The sequence below is a fragment of the Halichoeres trimaculatus genome, unplaced genomic scaffold (genome assembly GCF_033239565.1).
Source record: "Halichoeres trimaculatus isolate MK-OKI-2021-1 unplaced genomic scaffold, fHalTri1.1 fHalTri1_scaffold_17, whole genome shotgun sequence".
In the NCBI taxonomy this organism is placed as follows: domain Eukaryota; kingdom Metazoa; phylum Chordata; class Actinopteri; order Labriformes; family Labridae; genus Halichoeres; species Halichoeres trimaculatus.
Genome location: NW_027437195.1, coordinates 4,277,486 through 4,296,792, shown reverse-complemented (window position 1 = coordinate 4,296,792; position 19,307 = coordinate 4,277,486). Strand labels below are relative to the sequence as shown.

Sequence of the window (19,307 nt, the reverse complement as noted above, 5' to 3'; positions counted from 1 at the left end):
CAGAATGAATGCTTCTCAAGCAGGAAACACCTGAACTGTTTGTTTGCAACTTGAAGATCAATAATTTGGACTCCGGCTCTCTGACAAGTCTCCGGCTTCCTGTCACAGTCCTGTACTGGAGCTGCAGCCTCACTGGACTGGAACCACCTTCCTGTTAATCAGCTCTTTATACCAACTTTTCCTTTAATGAACCTTCACGTGCTGCTCCGCTGACGGGTGTAGCAACTCAAAGCGTGGCTTAATTATTTCACGAAAGCCAATTTTCTACGCGGCTCAATAAAGCGGTTTATACAGTACGGTAATGAGAAATGAGAGTGAACAGAGCAGGGCCTTGTTGTTCCGCTCAAAAGGGAGGATCTGAACGCTGCTGGTCTGGTTGCCAGGCAACAGGAGTCATGTTTGCGTGCGGTGCATCAGCAAGAGTGGAAGCATGATGGGCAACAGTGCATCTGTAAATCTTCGCCGCCTCAATGCAGTGCTCACAAAGCGCCGCTAATGACCTCAGGTGAAGTGACAAGATAATAACTGTCAATCAAAATGATGAAGGAGCAGAAGTTGGTGTGTGGGGTTCAAACCAAACAACACTGAGTGGTTTCAAGGATGCAGGGATTTAGTCAGACATAGATCTGGTATTAAGAGGGTAAAAAGGGGTCAAAATTATGGTTTTTACAGCTGCTTGTGAAAGTGAATCATCCCTTGGACAAATGTAGGTGGAAAAAAGGAACAAAGATTTGAAGGAGAAATAAAGAGTCTGGAAAACAGAAAATCAGAGAGATTTGAGATAAAGAGGGACACAAGAGCAACAACTTACCTTCCTCATACACCAGCTTGGCTGTGTGGTCAACATCTTTAACTGTGTTGCTGCTGTCACTTGTCGCCACCTAGTGGTAAATGAAAAAAAAACACTTCAGATCCAAGATGAACTCAAACACAGGGTCCATCTTCACGCTGAAACAGTGCGTCATAACAGTTTAGTATAAGAAAAGCTATGAACTTTGCAATCTGCAGAGAGATAAAACTTGTTACTTAACTACAACCTCCGCAATGTTCCCTATGACACAGCTGACCTCGAACACATGCAAATTTCACAAAATGAGAAAGAGGAAGCACTAAAAAGCTGGGACAAAAGCGGCCTGAAAAACTTCATTGCTTGTTATACGGTTTGGCTGAGACAGCCACGCATTTTATGATTTGGCAAACTATGAAAGAGGGATGCTTTTATAGACCAAGCAGAATTAACCAGCAGACAGTGAATCAGCGGTGGCAGGAGGAAGATAATTCATGCACTTTATAAAAACCAGTCTATGAAAATGTAGATGCAGCACATAACTCAACGAAATGATCTTTGCTCTAATATTTGAACTGGTGTATAAAATTACAAAACTGATAACACTTTGAAAGTTGGCCTCAAGCAGATGACAGGACATTCACTGTGGATAATTTTTAAAAACATCAAAAAATCAACCTTTAACATGTAGAATACTCAATCTTCTGGCAGTATGAAGAGAAGCTCCCATAGTTTGGGCTTGTTGTAAATTTGTAGATCCTATCCCCTTTTCACATTACACAACACCTTACAGTCAGAGGGCACTGGTCATTTTAGAGATCGTGTTGAAACCATAACAGAGCATTAATCCCTGACATTGCATTAACCTGACATTGTAAAACCTTTCAGGGTAAGAGTCTGTTCAGTTCTCAAAGAGATGATGAATCTAAAAGAAAAGTTGTGAGCACTGATCTTAGTGTTTAAAGTACAGATCCTCATAAGGTGGGTATTGTAGCAGAGTAATTCCCAATACCTCACTAATGGCTAACTCAACCCCCTGTATGATAATTCATAAGCCTTTAGTCTTAAGCAGCACGCCATGACTTCACTGATACCATTAGAGGCTGCAGGTTTTCATGAGATCCTTTATTTGGTTACATGTGCATAGACAAAAATAAAAAGTTATCCTCTAAGTTGTAAAATGCAGCACACTCAATTTTAAAGGTCCCATATTATGCAAAAATCACTTAATTAAGTCTTTAAGTGAAATTTCTGGGTCTTTGTCTTTCCTCTCAGCCAACAAAATGTGATATTTAATGACAAAACCTGTACTTAGTAGAGCTTGTGAATGTAAAATCCTGACCTAAACGAGCTGTTTGGAATTTCCGGGGTTTGCCAACGTCAGCGATTCCATTTTTTGACCAATCAGGAGCAAGTCTGACCCGAGTGTGGCTGTTTTTGGCTGTAAACAGCCACATAGTTCCATGCACAAGCTCCCCATCTCAGAAGAAGACAAGACTAAATGGCTAGAGATCATTTATCAAGGAAATGTGCCAGCTACACTTAGTAAAACTGTGCATGTGTGTGCTTGTCACTTCACGGCCGACTGCTTTTCCAACTTTGGACAGTACAACAGAGGGCTAGAGAATAGACTGGTCCTAAATCCAGGCCCATTACCAACCATCCACCAACAAACCTGGGACCCTGGAAATGTGAGTATTTTAAATCCTGTGTGCTGTGGAGCAGATGGAAGAGCTTTTCCTCAGTGTCCCCCCCTGTCTCTGTGTTAGTTTCTGGTTGCTAACTTTAGCTGCAGTTAGCCTGTTGTTTTAGCCTACGGTAAACAAGCTTCGCTGTTTTCTAAACATTGTGCACTCGGAGCTCCTGGCGCCGCTCTCAGTGACGCTGAAGAGCGGGGCGGTATCAGCTGTGGCTCATTTACAATATGAAGGCCACGCCCACTAAATCAGAGCGTTCTGAACAGAGGGGCTATGAGAGCCTGGAAACAATGCTGCTGTGCTTGATTTATTGGCTTTTTAGACCAAAACATGTTACTACCATTTCATGAAGACACCAATAATCCATATTAAACTGCAGAAAAAAGGAGCAGAATATGAGACCTTTAAGCCCATATGCCGATTCTGATATTTTTTCTGCACACCTGATTGCAGAGATCAGCAACTCTCTTCTGTATTGGAAGTAGCGTACAGTATTATAGTGCATAATCAGGTCGCAGATATAGTGTTCCTAAATGTAGAACCAACAGGAAGAGGAATTCTTTGGTTCCGGCAGCCATTGTTCTGCTGAGTAACTCTCTGTAATGTCCTTGTTGTATATACTGCCTTAAATGGTCGATTTATTGTATTTACTGTTGTCTGTGAAAGTGCTGGCTGCAGAACAAACTGCCCCTCAGGGATAATAAAGTTAACCTTGATCTTGCATACTCTCATCCCATTTGTTATGTATTAATCATTTTTCTTATTCTACACAAGAAACGAAAACACCTAGAACTGCTTATTTATTTATGATAATTGCTTTCAAATAATATGAAAGGATAAACCCTACTTAAACTTGGATGATGCTCTCCATGAGACAACCATAACAATACAACACAACCAGGGAAAACTGACCAATTTCACAACTGACTTGGTAAGTGAAAATTTACTCCGTTTACAGGGAACATGTAAGAAATGCAAGTCTACAGATATTAAACCCAAATTAAAGAAAATGTTTCTCTTTGACAGTAAATGGGTCTAATTTAGTCAGCTACATGCACCCAGCAGACTGATACTTGTATTCAAATTTAGCTTAAAACAGGAGCAAAATATGTGACGGCTCAACCTTCATTGTGCAGTTAGGATCAGAAAGTGCAAAATATATGCTGCTTCAGTCCCTGATCACAACATGAATAAGTAGGTGGGCTATGCAAACACAGCACAATTCTATGAGCTACAAACATTGTGTAATGAAAGCTGAACATACTAGCAGCAGCTTTAGTTCATGGCCCTGATGGCGTTTGATAAAGTAACAAGAAATCCATTATTTATTGGTTTATTATATCTGAGGATATCAGGGTGTTGGCTGATGTCCGTTATTTCATTTTTAAGCTAATGTCAGCTGATATCCATAGCGTGCTAATATCACGCTATGCTTTTTAATGATGCAATCCTTGCTGTTTCTTTCAGCCCACTATTAAATGTCACAGTGGGATAGAGCTGGAACCAAGTCATCTTCAGCTGATCCACCATTCAAAGTAGTAATAGAGCCAGCAGGGGGGAAACAGATCTGTGTGTGTGCATCCAACTGTGCATATCTGAAGCTCTACCTGAGTGTTTAAATACAAGCCCTTAAAGCTTCTCAAAGCTAAAACACAATTTAAACCACACACCGGTGTTGCATTGTGGGATCAATGTGAAAGCATAAGGCTGTGATGACGACAGCGCTTTGTGTTTGCTCTGTTGCAGAGCTGCTGTATATGTTTTTTTAAAAAAAAGCTTGATCACAGTCTGGATGATGCATCATTCACAGAGCTGTAGTTCTAGGAAGCATTCGGATGATTCTGGATTTGACAAACAGAAACTGCTTCTTTCACAAGGTCGCAGGTATGAATGGTATTATAAAGTAAATCTTGTGGGACAGCTGTGCCTGAGGCGGGGCTGGAACACTGAAGACTAAACTCAAGGTTAACAGCAAACACAAGCAGCAGTGTGACGAAAGTGTTGAGATTTTTTTCCAAGTTCAATTTGAATAAGCACGGTGGAGGCTGTCAAACATAAACCAAATAACATGCATGAGATGGTACACGTATCTAAGGAAAAGCAGCTCAGAGGTATCCAAATGAGCTCTCCTTCATTAATTCAACAATTGGAATGATTAGTCAGCATTAAACATGAGTGTATTCTTGTTTTGTTGATGTATGTCTGTATTTTTGTTTCCACTGTCCCACCGTATGCAGAGCAACTGTCTGGCTGGCTGTAAACTGCAGAGAACCACTCTCAAAATGACCCTTCAGTGTTCATCGTTCCCAAGGCTTTCACCCAGAGCCAAATTACCAACAGAGGTGCACTTCCCTGAAACTAACCATCTTGTGATTAAACTGGTTAATAAGACTTGATAAAGCAGTTTCACTTTGGAAGTCAGTGTTTCTAAAAAGCAGCTGAAGGGGCCGGGAGTGGAGATAGCCTATTAACGTTTAGCTCAAATCTTTCATCCACTTAAACGACAGAGATAACAGATATTAGGTTTGAGATACTGAGAATAAAGTGAGATGGAAATGTTTTACTGACCATCAATCAGCTAACGTTTGAAGGGCAACTGATAAATTTGTGATCAAGGGTAGAATATGACCTTGGGCAGGCTGGTAAAGATGGTTTGTGGTGGGAATGAACCATCGAACAGCTAACTGACTAAACTGTGAGTCAGTAAGGCGCTTAATATTTTTCTTTTGTATTGGACCTGCTTCTCACAGTAAATTCACCAACATGTGATCTATTTGGCTCTGTTAGCACTTCATGTTCCTGCTATGAAACAGACTCTCCCAGCATAAGTTTGCTTTTATAACCACAGGTGAAGAAAGAATTTCTTCAGTGACTGTGCTTCTTGTCACTGCAGCACCATAAGGCAGAGGATAAACCTCTGTTCATACTTTTACCATCACAGTCCAGAAGTTTAAACCAGTAAGAGGAGACTTGTCCTGCTCTTTTCAATCATTCACACCAACACTTACCTGTGTCATCAGGAGGTACAGTTTCCCTTGCAGCTTCGTCAGTTTGTGAAACATCTTCACTCTGTTCTCGATCATGTGATACAGGGCGCCCAGCTGGGTAACCAGGTCTGGCAGCTGTGGGGTACACAAAGGGATCAGCATTACAGGAGGAGAAAACAAACACAGCGACACTCAATGGAAAGCAGATCCCCCATCAAGTGGTCTCCTCAACATGCACCAAAAGTGTTGTTTCTAGATCTCAGTGGGCTTTACGAGAATGTCACAGTAGCCACGTTTACATGAGGAGTTTTTCGTCTTTCCGAATGGAATCTTTCTGAATGACTTTTCCGAAAACAATAGTATACATGGAAAGGAATATTCCAATCTCTGGTCTACATGCGCCGCTAAAATCAAACAGAATAGTCAACGGGGCATGCGCAGAAAAACATAAACATCACGTGATTTATCAAAGACGGAGGACGACAATTTGTTCATCACGGTGTTGCAATAATCCGTATTGCGAGTTTGTCGTCCGTCCAGTCTTGAAATTATGTTCAGTTCTTCAAAGTTTGGATCAAAAACAAACTTTCCTCCAGTGCTGATGGCTGGCCGCCATTTTTAAAGTTGAGGAACGTCTCTAGTTGCCTCTTACGTCATATCTGAGCATGCGCTGAAAGAACGTACCCTGACAACTTTCTATTTGAGTAGATACATGATACCTCAATCGGTTTGGGGAAAGGAATATTCCAAACCTGTGAAACCGATTAAATGTCCATTCGGATTGACACTTTTCTTTCAGAATGAGGTGAATACAAAAGTTAAATTCTCTCCGTTTGAGCAAATAAACCGAATGCAAGCGGAATATTTGGGTCCATGTAAACGTGGCTATAGTCTCTTTCAGAGGCATCTCAGGCCTTGCCTACACAGCAAGGTTTCACCTACAAATTTTACATTGAACATTTTATTGAAAGGCAGTCAGCAGCACAAGTACAATCTGGTCATCTGTGATCGCTACTTTTTTCTTGCTTGTGCATGTCAATTTAAGTTGCCACACTGAAAATATAGTGTGCAAAGAGGAGACTGGTGTCAGTGTTTCCTCTAAAAAGTCCAGAAAAAACACAAAACTGATAAAAGTGATTGGGGATCAGAACACCTTAAAATATAAAAGTCTTATGTGTGGAAATAATGTTTAGGAAAATGCTGCAGGTTTGAGATCACTCCTGACAGGATCAACATAAACATCAAGTTTTACAACATTAGAACTTACAAGTAAAGAAGCACAGCACTTGAAAATGAAAACTATAGTCTCTTCAGGCTCTAGAGAAAAGGTGAAGAGGGAGGAAAAATCGATTCCTCTTGTTTTAGAATTAATGTAAAGATACTTGTTGATGGCAGTTGAAATGTTGATGGTGTGAAGAAAATATCAGGCCTGTTTGTGGGTCTGAGCTCCTGTTTGCTGTGCCCACTAACACACTTCTATGAGCCCTGCACCTAAGCTGTGGTGTCTCAGTAAGCATCAATAAAACAGGTTGTGTCGGCTTTTCATCAGAGGAAGAGGAAGGCTGATTTGTTGCAGTGGACTCACCGATGCCAGGTATGATGTGTGGTGCATGAGTACAGCCTTGAGCCATCGGACCATTAGGACCGCCCTGAAGGAAGAGGGAAACAAACACACGGTGAGACGCCGGATGAATGAATTGAACAGGATGAATTTATCAATGCCTGAAAAAGTAACTTTGAATGTGCAAGAATCCTGAACTTAGCAAACAGATCCCTCAGAGGTAACCAGCCAAACTCTAACTTACGTAAAAGGATGCCCCTGAAGCCTCTTTGTGAGCTGGAGGAAAGAAGATGGGTGTCGATTAAAAGCATGAAACAGTTAGCGTAACAACTTCCAGGTATCTGAACAGTTTGACAGAATATCAGTGCAGGTTAATTCAGCTCTGAGAACTCTGCTGCCTCCATAAAAACACAAGCTCCTGACAGATTAGAGAGAGATTTGCTGTTTCTTTTCTTGTATTTCACAGAAATTTGACTCACCTCTTCCACTAACGGTAATACAGCAGGGAGCGGTAACCGAGCAACCGTTTTCTTTATCACCATGTCTTTGCGAGTTTGAAAAACTTCCTGTACGAGGAAAAAGGAGAAAACAGATTTAGACATCAGAAATGTGTCAAGGAGAGGCTGCCAGATGAGTTTCAGATTATGGCATCCAGGTCAAATTTTCTCACAGTGAAAACTTCTTTAAAAGCAGCAAAGCCAAACTGAATCACCCAGGCTCTGTTTGAGAGATGTTTAGAGAATTAACCCTTGTGTGAATCCCTGAATCAAATCACGTTTTGCCAGAACATGTAACTTTTTGAATACCAAAGGAGCAGAATCTGTGAAAATTCACTTTAGTTTTTCATTTTTCAGAGTTGATCTTGATTTAAAACTCAGAGAGAAGACAGACTTACATTTAGGATGGTGGCATCGCTGCTCTCCAGGCCCTGTATCAACAGAACTGCAAAGTTATCCGTCTGTAAAGAAGACGTCCCTTTAGGAGCTCTCTTCCCAGCAGAAGCTGCGGACAGATCGATTTCTCCGAGTTGCTCTGCTATCAACAACTGCAAAAAGAAAAAAAAGAAAAAAAAAGATATTTTAGGTCAAAATCACACACTTTAAACTGGATACATTCTCATTTCAAGGGAGCCACTTTACAAAAGGAAGGAGTTTTAAGACAATTATTTTTTATCTGATCATAGTTAAACTAGAAAGGCACTCAAGAGCGCAGACCTCAACCAAGCATATTGTGATTGTCACCAACACTTTAGTCCTACTTTAATGTTATACTCCCTTTCAGCAGACTGTCTGCTACAATTTGGTGTTATGCCGCGGCCACACCAAACGTGAACACGCGAATTTACTCGCGCGAATGGCCTGTCACGCGCCGCGTGAACGCCCGAGTCTCGCCGCTGGACTTTTTTGACAACCTGAGGCGCGAACACGCGAATGCGCTGTACTGCGCATGCGGAGTAGAGAGCTCATTCATTTAAAGACCGAAAGTCCAAAAGAGCAGCTGAAAAACAATGAGCTGTGGTTTCAAAAGCATGACAGGAGAGTGTGTGAAAGCTTTGGAGATCACAATCAATGCCTGCTGCCTCTCCCTGGTAATCCACCAGCCCTGCTTGGCTGTTCCCTGCGATCTCATCCCCGATCCCCCGAACCTCCGACACCCCGTGCCCCCGACCACCCGAACCCCCGACCCATGTTCCCGGAGGTCTCCCTGGGGATAATGAAGGGGTGGAGGAAAGAGAGGAGCACAGAGAACTTTCATCTTTTCCCTGGCTCTGCCCCTGCCCCACTCTTTCCTCCTCTCTATCAGGCTCAAAACTCCGCTGAGGAAAACACAGTCGGACTCAGTGATAGCCTGTACAGGCAGATCCAGCTGGGAACGAATGTTTTCAGAACTTACATTCAAAACCTGTCTCCTCAGAAACTTTCAACCAAGCCTGATCCTTTTTTCCCGGTCTCTGTAGAGTACACACGTCGTATCGTATAACTCTGGATGATGACACACCGCACAGATTGTTTTCTCCTCCATCCTCCGGCGGAGTTGGAGCCGGAGCAGGCGGCAGTTGCCCCCCAACGTTGTCAAAACAATGACGTCGTGGGGGAATATTTTGAACTCGAGCGAATTCGCGTCTACCGCCCAAACGCGTGAACGCTCCAAACTCGCCGCGCCAAACGCGCGAATCGCGCCGCGAGAGGCGAATCGGCGGCTAAACGCGTCTTTGCATAGACTCTGTATGTAATCGCGCCGCAAATTCGCGTTTGGTGTGGCCACACCATTAGTTGCAGGTTTGTACAATGGTTTGTTTACCTGACAGTGTTGAAAATGATGATGACCCAGTACATATTTCATATGTGGGATCTTAGTATCCAGAATATTGGCAGGATCTGGATCATACTTTTACATCTCTCAGAAATGATGGTGACCTTGTCTTGTATTGTTTTGCAAAGCAATCTGACCATTTATGGTGGAGTTATATACACATTAGAGCCCAACCGATTAATCGATTGAGACGATCAATCGGGCCAATTATGCCTGTCACCAATTAATCAACATCAGCCAAAATGTAGCCGATAAAATTTTTTTATTTCACACGTCCACCATTATCTAATGTAAGACTATAATATGGCGTTTTAACATTGTGTAAGTTGCTCATTGTGTGTTTAAAGTCTGACTTATTTATTTGAGGTGTTTACAGTTTTACTTCTCTATTTATTGTGTTTACAGCTTGTTCTTATTTATCATTGGTTAACACCACAGTTCTTGTGTTGACAGTTTTATAATTAAAGTTCCTTGTTGTAATTTAATAGTGTTCTGTCTCTGTCTTGAATCATGTGGGTATTGTAATGATTTGTGTTCATATACAGTACATATCCTGTGTATATCAATGAATGTATTGTATATATCAGCTGATATATTGGATATCGGTCAATATATATCGGATATTGGCTTTTTTTTGCCCCCAGTATCGGCATCGCAATTGGTCACAAAAATCCCATATCGGTCGGGCTCTTATACACATATGGTGAAAACAGCCCTATCTCACAATGATAAAGAATCCTTAAAAAAATCCTAGATCCAGATGGTGATCTGGATCACCTCCACAATTTAATCACTTCTTCCTTATCCCATCTTGAACATTTCCTGAAAATTTCATTCTGATTTGTTTGTTACTTTTTGACTTATGTGGTTCTCAGACAAACAAACACTCCCAAAAACATAAACGCCTTGGACTTTTTTTTTCAGACAATACTTGAAATCTACAGAGTACCATTTGTTGTTTGAAATAAGTAAATGAATGAATGTTTAACATGTAAGTTTGTCAAATGTTTGTTTACTGCTGGTGATGTATGTTGTCCTGCATGTTTGTCAAATCTAGACCCAGCGTTTAGAAAGCACTGTGCTTGTTCATTCCAAGTTTTATACAGCCAAGTTAAACTCCTCTGGTTGCCCTTTGATTTCTTTTTAATCCCTCAAAGGAAATAATCTTCTACACTCAGTTATTTCACCACTCTGATAATGGAGAACCGTTTCTGGTAAGAGTCTTAACAGCTCTCTGGCACAGCAGTGTTGGCTGCCTGCTTCAAGCCACGAGGAACACTTTGGTTTCAGGATCAATTTGTTTATGGACATTTTGAAGAAGAGATCACACATACCATCATGATGATTCACATGTGACTACTACCCGTACATTGGAGAATCTTTTTTTGTGACTAAAAGAAGCCCCCTAAAGCAGGATGTGATCCTCAGTGCAGGTCTGAACCCACCTCTTTGGTGTCTGCGTCTTTTTTCCTCTTCTCTGACGCCTGTGAGCTTCCCTTCACCAGCGCTTGGTGACCAGGGAGTCCTGGGACCAGCACTCTGCTCTTGGCGTTGACGATTGGCGTTTTTACCTGAGATGAGAAATAAAACGTCAGTTTTTCATCTTGGGGCAGAAAATAAATTAATCTTGTGTGAGCAAAGAGTGGAAATCTAAGGTTTGGAGGAACATCCTCAGACTATATTGGTCCTCTTGACTTGTATGATAAAAAGTAAGTCGTGATTGTTACCTTGGAAACAGTGGTTTCCATGGAAAGGGACAAGTTGGTCTGAACATCCCGGGTCAGACAGACCTGTCTCTCTGCTGTGTTGATCTCCTGCAAAGATGGGAGGAAAGACAGGGTGAGGCAGGTGAATCACAGTCCAACATGTGTCATAAAAACTGATTTATTGGTGGATGAAATCTTAGAACAGAGGATGTTTACTGCTGTGATATTTCCAGGTAAAAACAAATGTTTTCTCTTCAGGCTCAAAACACATGAAGAAAACAAAGACTTACATTTCGGTTTTGCTTTTTCTTTCTTGTTCCTCTAACTTGTATTGTGGCTGTGAATTCATTTATGAGTTATAGAAATAATATCACCATAAATCTAACTTCAGATACATTTTATAGTTTAGAGTTAAAATTAAGGCTGTCAAATAATTAGTTCTTTAATGAACTCCTAATAACTCCAGTCCTTCTAAAGTGATCCATCACCATATAAATAATGTAGTTGTTCTCAGTGTCTTGATTTAGGTTTTCATTGAATATTTTAAATGTGCTTTATGATCTTGTCTTTTAGATTCATTCTCCAAAAGTTAAGGCGGTTACTTCTTCAAAATAAATCAAGTTCAAACTGATTTTTAATGGCCTTTAACTTGTTTGAATAAATTGATGAAAAAATGCTTACGGCTGCAGAAGTTGTGTATCCTGAGGAGCTACAAACTTTTGCCAATGTTAGTCTGATGAGGAATACTGTGGCAGAGAGGATTTCAGAAACATTTGTCATTTGTGTTGTACATTTTCAAGTCAGTGGAAAACTTAACTTTGTTCATTATGTCTAAAACAGCTCCCTCTTCACTCTGTAAGGTGTAGGGAGTCTTTTTTTGTTCAGAATAACTACACGTGGAAAATAGAGTTAAAATTATTTGTAGATCTTGATAAGTTGATTTAATCTTTGTAGAAAACTATACTTTTCATTTACAAATGCTTGTGAGTTCATTTTTTGTGCCTCTGTACAATCACTGTGATGGTAAAGCACATGTGTAACTGATTAACAGAGGGTCAGAACGTGAGAAATTGCTGAAATCTCAGGTTGTTCATTGAATGTCTTGTAGACAGAACGTTAATCAAATATAAAGACTTAGTGGGACAAGATGATGTCAGAGTAAATATCCAGTTAAATACAGTTTATTGTCATCAGTGTTAAAAGGATGTTCCTGTTAATATTAAGAAATGTGCAGATATTTGATTAGTCTGATTGCTGTACACATATGCATGGATGGTGGCTCAAATTCAAAACACTTGTATAATATGTTGATTCAATTTAGCTTAACTTAATTCAGTGATACCTAAAAAGCCTCAACTTAGTCTTCTGGGGTATTTTTGGGGGGTGAAATGAGCCAATTAAAATATTGCCATGACGTTGAAGCAGGGATAGACTTCAGAAGCTTAACTGCACTGTCTTAGATGAAACAATGTGTGAAAAGTCAAAACACATTCCTTATTAAACCCTTATTGTATTCCAATACCTTTATGCTGGCAGTCCAGATTAAAGTACAAAACATTTTAATCAAAGAAAATCCCTAAAAGACAACTGAAAGAATGTTCATGACAGCTTTATCAAAAAAGTCAAAACCAAATCTTTCAAGTTGTCTTGAAAAATGAAGAGAATTTGTGATGTAAAAAAGTACAGTGCGTCCTTTAAGTGGTCTGAAGTGGCCATGTTCTGTAAACCTGGTCCTATAAAAGGGGAAGAGCTGGTAGCGTAACACAGACTTCTACAGTCTCTTGAACACTCACCACTCTCTCTATGACAGGCTGAAGGTGGGCGCCGTATGCCAGCAGCACAGTTTGTGTATCAGCTCCGAGGGCGGCAGCCAGCAGTGGGATCGGCATCGGGGAGTCTTTTGTGTCTGACATCTGCACCGAACATGAAGGTGAGAGGGGCTTCTTACAGGGCCTGTGGGACAGATGTTGACACAGAGTCAGTACAAATATTTTGTGTAGCATCAGGACCTGACATGACAAAACGAAAATCTGCAGTGTGTCTTTTGGCGATGATTTCGGGTGGAAAAAGAAGTGACTCTCAAAGAAGTCACTTCTTTCTGGTGTAGTGTGGGCGTTTTGAAGCTTACCCGTTTAAAAAGTGCTCAAAGAGATGCAACTGTCCATCCTTGCACACCACTGCCATCCTCACCGCCTGTTTGAGACAAAACACACACACAAACATCTAGATATGGCTAAAAGGTGGCAGCGTAAACACATCATGTGAAGAGATGCCGTATTGCTGTAGTGCAAATTTTTTTAATCTTCATCATTTTCCCAAATGGACAGAAGACTTCACTTCTGCTTCAGAGGAATTGTCAAGTTTCAAAATAAATAAATCCATCACCACAGTCTTTGAAAACACTTCTCTGCTCTGACCTCTTCCTTGCTGTTAGACTTGACTAGGTCAATGTGTTGTGGCTCATCCGTCAATGTGAAAGAAACAACCGAGTTCTTGTCCTTCCCGTCTTCTCGTACTTGCCTGTAACGAGACACCACCATGTCAATTCAATAAAAAATAAACAAGCAGCAAGACATTCAAATGATGTCTAACTGAAATGACCGTTTGTCAGCCAGGGTGAACTCACCAAACACTGAGAAGTCGATCGTGTGCTGCACCAGAGAGGAAATAGAGGCCGTTGCTGTCCGGAGGTCGCGTGGTGGCAAAGCAGAGGGTCGTCACAGCTGTGGAGTGACCTGTGAACTTCTGCGGCGGGAATAATCAGGACAAGGAGGTCAGTTCTGTAAGGTTTCATGGGGTTTTCACAATCCTTGTGTGTAGGCCTGTCACGACAATCAATAAATCAATGAACCGAACAATAAATAAAAACGTCCTCGGTGAGTTTGCCAGCCTCGTCAAACTGACACGAGCATGCATGTTTGTTTTCCTCCTCTCTTTCCACCAAAGAGGCTGAATGAGAAGATGGCTCACTACATCTATCTTTCCTAACATCAGGGTGCATAGGTTCTATAGCAGATTTAGCGGATTTATAGCGGAGTGAGCATCTGTCAAAAATGCGATCTTTGGGGTGAAGACGGGCTGCTCGGATGTACACATGGAGAGAGCTGAAGCGAGCGTCCTGAGGGGTAAGGAGGAAACACACATTAATATGAGTGATGGCACGAAAGATACGGTTCTTAAGCCGCCTGCCTCAGTCCCAGTGTGGGAATATTTTGTTTTTTTATCAGAATGAACCAAGTGTGAGCTCATGAACACCAACGAGCTGATATGTCGCATTTGTTTGAAAATAGTGGCGACGAAGAAGAAGAAGGGGAGGTGCAGCGGAGCCTTGTTCTTTGACAATCCGCTCTTACTGAGGCTTTTGGTCTGCAAAATAAATATAAATAAAAGCACCAAATGGTGGGCGCTGAAAGACAGCTACATTGCCAAAGAAATGCAGCCCTTCAATACGGTTGAAAGCCAGAAATGTTAAAAATGTTTGACAGACAGTACGGATTGACTGGGAAAAAGTTCATGTTACAAACAATTCAGGAACTGTATAAACTCCCTTTTATTTAGGCTATAGTTTTTTATTGTTTTTGATTAGTATTAATTATTTTCATTGACATGTATTTTTTTTTCTAAAACAGAGTCCATTTCATTTTCCTTGTAGTTTTTTTCTCTTTCTTGTTTTTTAATTTATTATATTTTTTGTTTGTTTTATTTTAAAGATCCTGACCTTTTAATTACATTTAAATACTCTTAAGAAATTAAAGTTTCTTGCTTATGATATGGTGTACTTACTTTATTATCCCATTTATCATAATTACATCAATGAAAAAATGGAAAATGAAATGGAAAAAAATCAAAATAATATTGACAATAATATCGTTTACAGGCAATAATATTTTGGAAAATTATCGTCTAGCAAAATTTGTTATAGTGGCAGGCCTACTTGTTTGTGTTCCCTAACAGGTCAACATGACCCAAAATCTTTTGGTCCAAGGAAGTACTACAAGGAACTTAAAAGCCAGCTGAGAGCTGCTTCTACAGCTAACAAGTCTTACAACAAAAGTCAGATCAAAGTGATTTAGTTAGCGAAAACACCAGATTTTCAAATTAATGTCCTCAACTATGGAAACAGATCAATCATTTTTTTGTTTGCATTGTTTTTATAAAGAATTTTGCAGATATTTGTTTATATTTTTACCAAAAATGATGAAATATGCAATCCCATACACTTTTTCAATTTCACACCCGAGGAGGAGGTCCAGGCTCACTCAGGGAGCTGCTGCTCTTACATGTTACCAATAAACTTGAAACAGTTTTCCACAATAAAATAAACATTTCTGGATACAAAGGGAAAAAATGAAGATACTCACCCTGTAAACCTCCTTGGTGTCCAAATCCCACATCTTGATGGTCTGACCGGCTGAAAGCAGCAGTTTGCCATCAGGGCTCACAGACAGACTGGTCACCGCTGCACGGTCTGCCTTCCACTTACTGTAAGGGTCATCAAATACAGGGACAGCTTTTAGTATGTGTGTTTTTAGATAGAGATGCTGCTTTATAGAGCAACTTCATTTTTATTCCACCTCTTCTCGCTGACATTTATCACGATAAAGAGCGTCAGAGGCTCAAGTGCCTTCAGGATTTTCTGGCTCACATTGTCATCTCGCCATTTAAGAGACAACTATGAAATTTTACTGCTACATTTAACAGTATAATGTTTACTACTGCACCTGACCTGACAGCAAGAGAAAAAGTGCAACACACTCAGCACTCCCTGAACCACTGTGGGGACTGTAAATGGGCTTAAATGAGCATCGAGTGGGGATTCATGGCTACATTAGAGGCCATGTTGAGGAGGTAACTGTTAGTGCTAAATAAAGTTGTGTTCACCATAAATACAGAAATACTGCGTGCAAGACAGTGGAGCCTGTAATAATGGTATAACATCACTGAATAAATCACACACCCTGCTCTCTGTTAAGTTTAACAGTTAAACATGTTTTGTTCTTTTAAATCATTTGTACATACATAATTTCACAAGAAAATAACATGTACCACCTGAAAATGTTTGAGAGGACATTTTGTAAGCATGGTTTTTGATTTCAGAGTTACTGACAGTTAAAAAGCAGAGAAGTTGATTTTTCCTGCCTTGAGCTAAACACACATCCTGAGTTATCAAATCTGAAATCCCTGTGCCCCTTAAGAAATGACTTCTATATTTATGGCACTCCATTCTGACTCAATTAAAACATCTCTTACAGTCAGCTCAAACGTCTCCTGAAGGGATTTCCACCCACTGCCTCCCACAGAACAATTCAAACCTGGGGATATTTGTTCTTAATTAATGAGTTTTAGACTTTTAAAACAACTTTTCTTAACTGAACACTTCCTCCAGACGTCTGAACCAGATAACTTACTTGCAACATTAAAGTGTGGTACAACGCACTTTAGTACACATATTGACTGGTTAATCTTGAAACTTCCTTTCTTATAAGGATGTAGAGATGATCGTGTATTAGGGACATGTAATAGGGCTAAGCTGAGAAACATGGCAACTGGAAGAGCTCATACCCTCAGTGACCTGGAAGAAGAATCAATGTGAAAAAACTTGGCCTTTTTTACTCAACAAAAACCAAAAACAATACGCATAATGATCCAGCTGACTTTTAAGGCTGCTTAAATCATCAGCTGACAGAGTCCACATCAAGCTGAAGAAAGTCCAAACTTTTTTTTGAGCAGAAAAAAAGTTTTCAAAGACCAGCGCTTGACTTTGTTAATAATGGAGACCAAAGCACATGACGAGGGAAGAATAAAACCTCAAATTTGCTGACAAACTCTACAAAAGACATAAAGTTTAAAAACAGGAACATACTTTAGATTAAAACTAGATATTTTTACTACAAAAGTTACAAACTTGTACGAAGCAGGCTTATATTAGAGGAAGGCTTCTGTATCAAAATCTCACTGAGGTGTCCTGTTACGATTAAGGACGATGTGAGGGCCTGAGTCAGAAAACAGCAAACTTTTCCACTGCTTAGCTTGTACAAATAAGTTAAAGATGCTAACAGGAGGATCTGTTTTAATTGGACTGCCTCGCCACCTTCTGGCCTGGAGTCTTGCACACACTGTCGTAAAGATGTGACTTTTTACCAGGCGTGTTTATTTAGTAACAATTTTTTGTGTTCATGACAAATTTTTTAACGGGCGCAAGGAGGTTAAGTATTTATTAGTCCGGTGCTACGATATATCCGTAGGCTAACGTGAAAACAAGCAAACTGTTAGTTTACATGAGGTTTAGTAGCGGTTCGTACGTAGGGCTACTGACAACTCTGATCATGTCCTGCCAGTCATCTACCAATCAGAGCTAACGTAACCACACTCTTCATTTTATTGATAGACTCTCAAGTTTGAACAGACCACTGCAGAATAACTGATGACTGTGGGTTAAAATGGACAAACAGTTTAGCCCACGTTTTAGCCTTAAGCTCGTGCTCTATCTCTCTCCTGTTTATCTTTCTTCTGCTCTTCTGTCCTTTTTCTGTCTGACAGTTAGGCTCCAGTGTCCACCATCACTACAAAATTAATCACAGAAATCATTTTTGGCAGAGAAAAACACGGATGTCTCGTCTCTACTAAATTTCATCAGCCGGCATGGTGTTGTCATGGAGACTTGGACGGGCTGTAAATCAATCCGGTCCTGCTCAACCTGATCAGAAAGCTAAAAAGTAGCATGTGGAAATAACCTATATTGGCACTAACAGACTCATTGTTAAGTGTGGATAAAGTTCAGGCATATCTAGAAGGGAGAATTTTTCAAAATGACTTAGAAACTCCTCACGGCCCCTTTAAGTGAGTTATTTACTCTAAACTGCACTGTGAAGCAAACAGCACCCCTGTGTGCCAGTGACATTTGCTCACATTTACTAGAGCCATTATGCATACTTTCAAAAAATCCCACCTTTTTCTATGCAAACCAGTAGACTCTTACACACTGACATTTTAAGGCAGGCCATTTACACCCATGCTACATCTTTTCTACAATGTAGAGCAAAAGGGGGGATAATTGCTCCACTGATGCTCCCTCAGAGGTAGAAAGGGGACTAGAAGGTGTGAACGTGCAGCACCTGGTCCAGCAGGGTGGAACATGACTGCATACATGCATCCCTGAGAGTGTGTAGGCGTGTGTAGGCGTGTGTGTGTGTGTGTGTGGTGCTCCATGTATTTACAAGCGCCACCTCCTGCACTTCTGCAACACTGTAATGCCATATTTAATCACACTCTTGGGAACAATCATTTTAGGCAAATATTTCAGTATGCTCAGAGCTGACAAGGTATTCAGCATTCACAAACAGCTTCACGTCAAACTCCCCAGCCATCAGTGATTAAACCTCTGTATGACTTATAAATAATCAATAAGTACATCATGACTGTTAGTATTACTTGAACAAAAAAATGTTTACGACATGTATTTTTTCTACTTACGGCTAGCTTGCTACTAGAAAGGGAACTAGTTTTTGACCGTGACATTTGTCTCATCAGTCTTCAATAGGGTGTAATGAAATGGTTAACTCGCGATACAATACAAAATACAATATGGGGCTCAAAATACTTTAAAACTTTTGTTCAAAATATCACAGAAAAGATTCACATTCAAAACACAACAGCAGCTTTTTTTTCTTGATGCTTGTCTTTTCACTACTTCCTCAAAGAACTGATTCTTGTGTCTGACTGGCAGCAGTATCTTTGGAGTTATATTTGGATTTACAATATATATTTATTGTATAATATTTGTGTATTGTATTAAATTTATTGTACAACACTATTACTACTCCACAAACAGGGCAGGCTGGGTGAATAAGTCAAACGCACCCTGACTAACGCTGTGTGTGTTTATGAAGCAGCTGACAGCTCAGTGGATCAGTCTGAAAACAAACACTGAAGTCAAATCTCCTGCTCAGCCCCTCAGAGTTAAACTAAACACCTTCAAACAACACCCTGTTGGCAGTTTGATGCTGCGTTGCTGTAGTTTTGATCAAACTTAACTAACGTTACTTAAAGTTTGTTTTGTTAAGACTGCTGTATGTCAGAGTTATGATCTCCTAACTGCAGTATCCCCCTGTGTCCTGATCAATGCTGGAAAAGTGTGTGAGAAGAAGCGCTGGTCCAGACTGTTTTGTCTTTGACTGATCTGTGCTTCACATAGCCTAACACAAACTTGCTGTTAGTTAAACAGAGCTCTTTTATGAAAATTTATCCCAAATTAAA

At 40.4% G+C, this 19,307-nt stretch overlaps 1 protein-coding gene across 1 annotated transcript in view; it reads right to left on the bottom strand.

The window, feature by feature from the left end:
* wdr43 (WD repeat domain 43) overlaps positions 1 to 19,307 on the bottom strand; it is a 29,574-nt gene that overhangs the window by 5,909 nt on the left and 4,358 nt on the right. The window contains exons 4-16 of the mRNA XM_074692662.1: positions 15,413 to 15,533; positions 13,678 to 13,796; positions 13,469 to 13,571; positions 13,180 to 13,244; positions 12,845 to 13,004; positions 11,073 to 11,159; positions 10,791 to 10,916; positions 7,928 to 8,077; positions 7,512 to 7,598; positions 7,277 to 7,308; positions 7,057 to 7,120; positions 5,493 to 5,606; positions 812 to 881 (exon numbers count right to left, since the gene is read on the bottom strand). Of these exons, the coding sequence (XP_074548763.1) occupies positions 812 to 881; positions 5,493 to 5,606; positions 7,057 to 7,120; positions 7,277 to 7,308; positions 7,512 to 7,598; positions 7,928 to 8,077; positions 10,791 to 10,916; positions 11,073 to 11,159; positions 12,845 to 13,004; positions 13,180 to 13,244; positions 13,469 to 13,571; positions 13,678 to 13,796; positions 15,413 to 15,533 (1,298 nt within the window). The remainder of the gene's footprint in view (positions 1 to 811; positions 882 to 5,492; positions 5,607 to 7,056; positions 7,121 to 7,276; positions 7,309 to 7,511; positions 7,599 to 7,927; positions 8,078 to 10,790; positions 10,917 to 11,072; positions 11,160 to 12,844; positions 13,005 to 13,179; positions 13,245 to 13,468; positions 13,572 to 13,677; positions 13,797 to 15,412; positions 15,534 to 19,307) is intronic.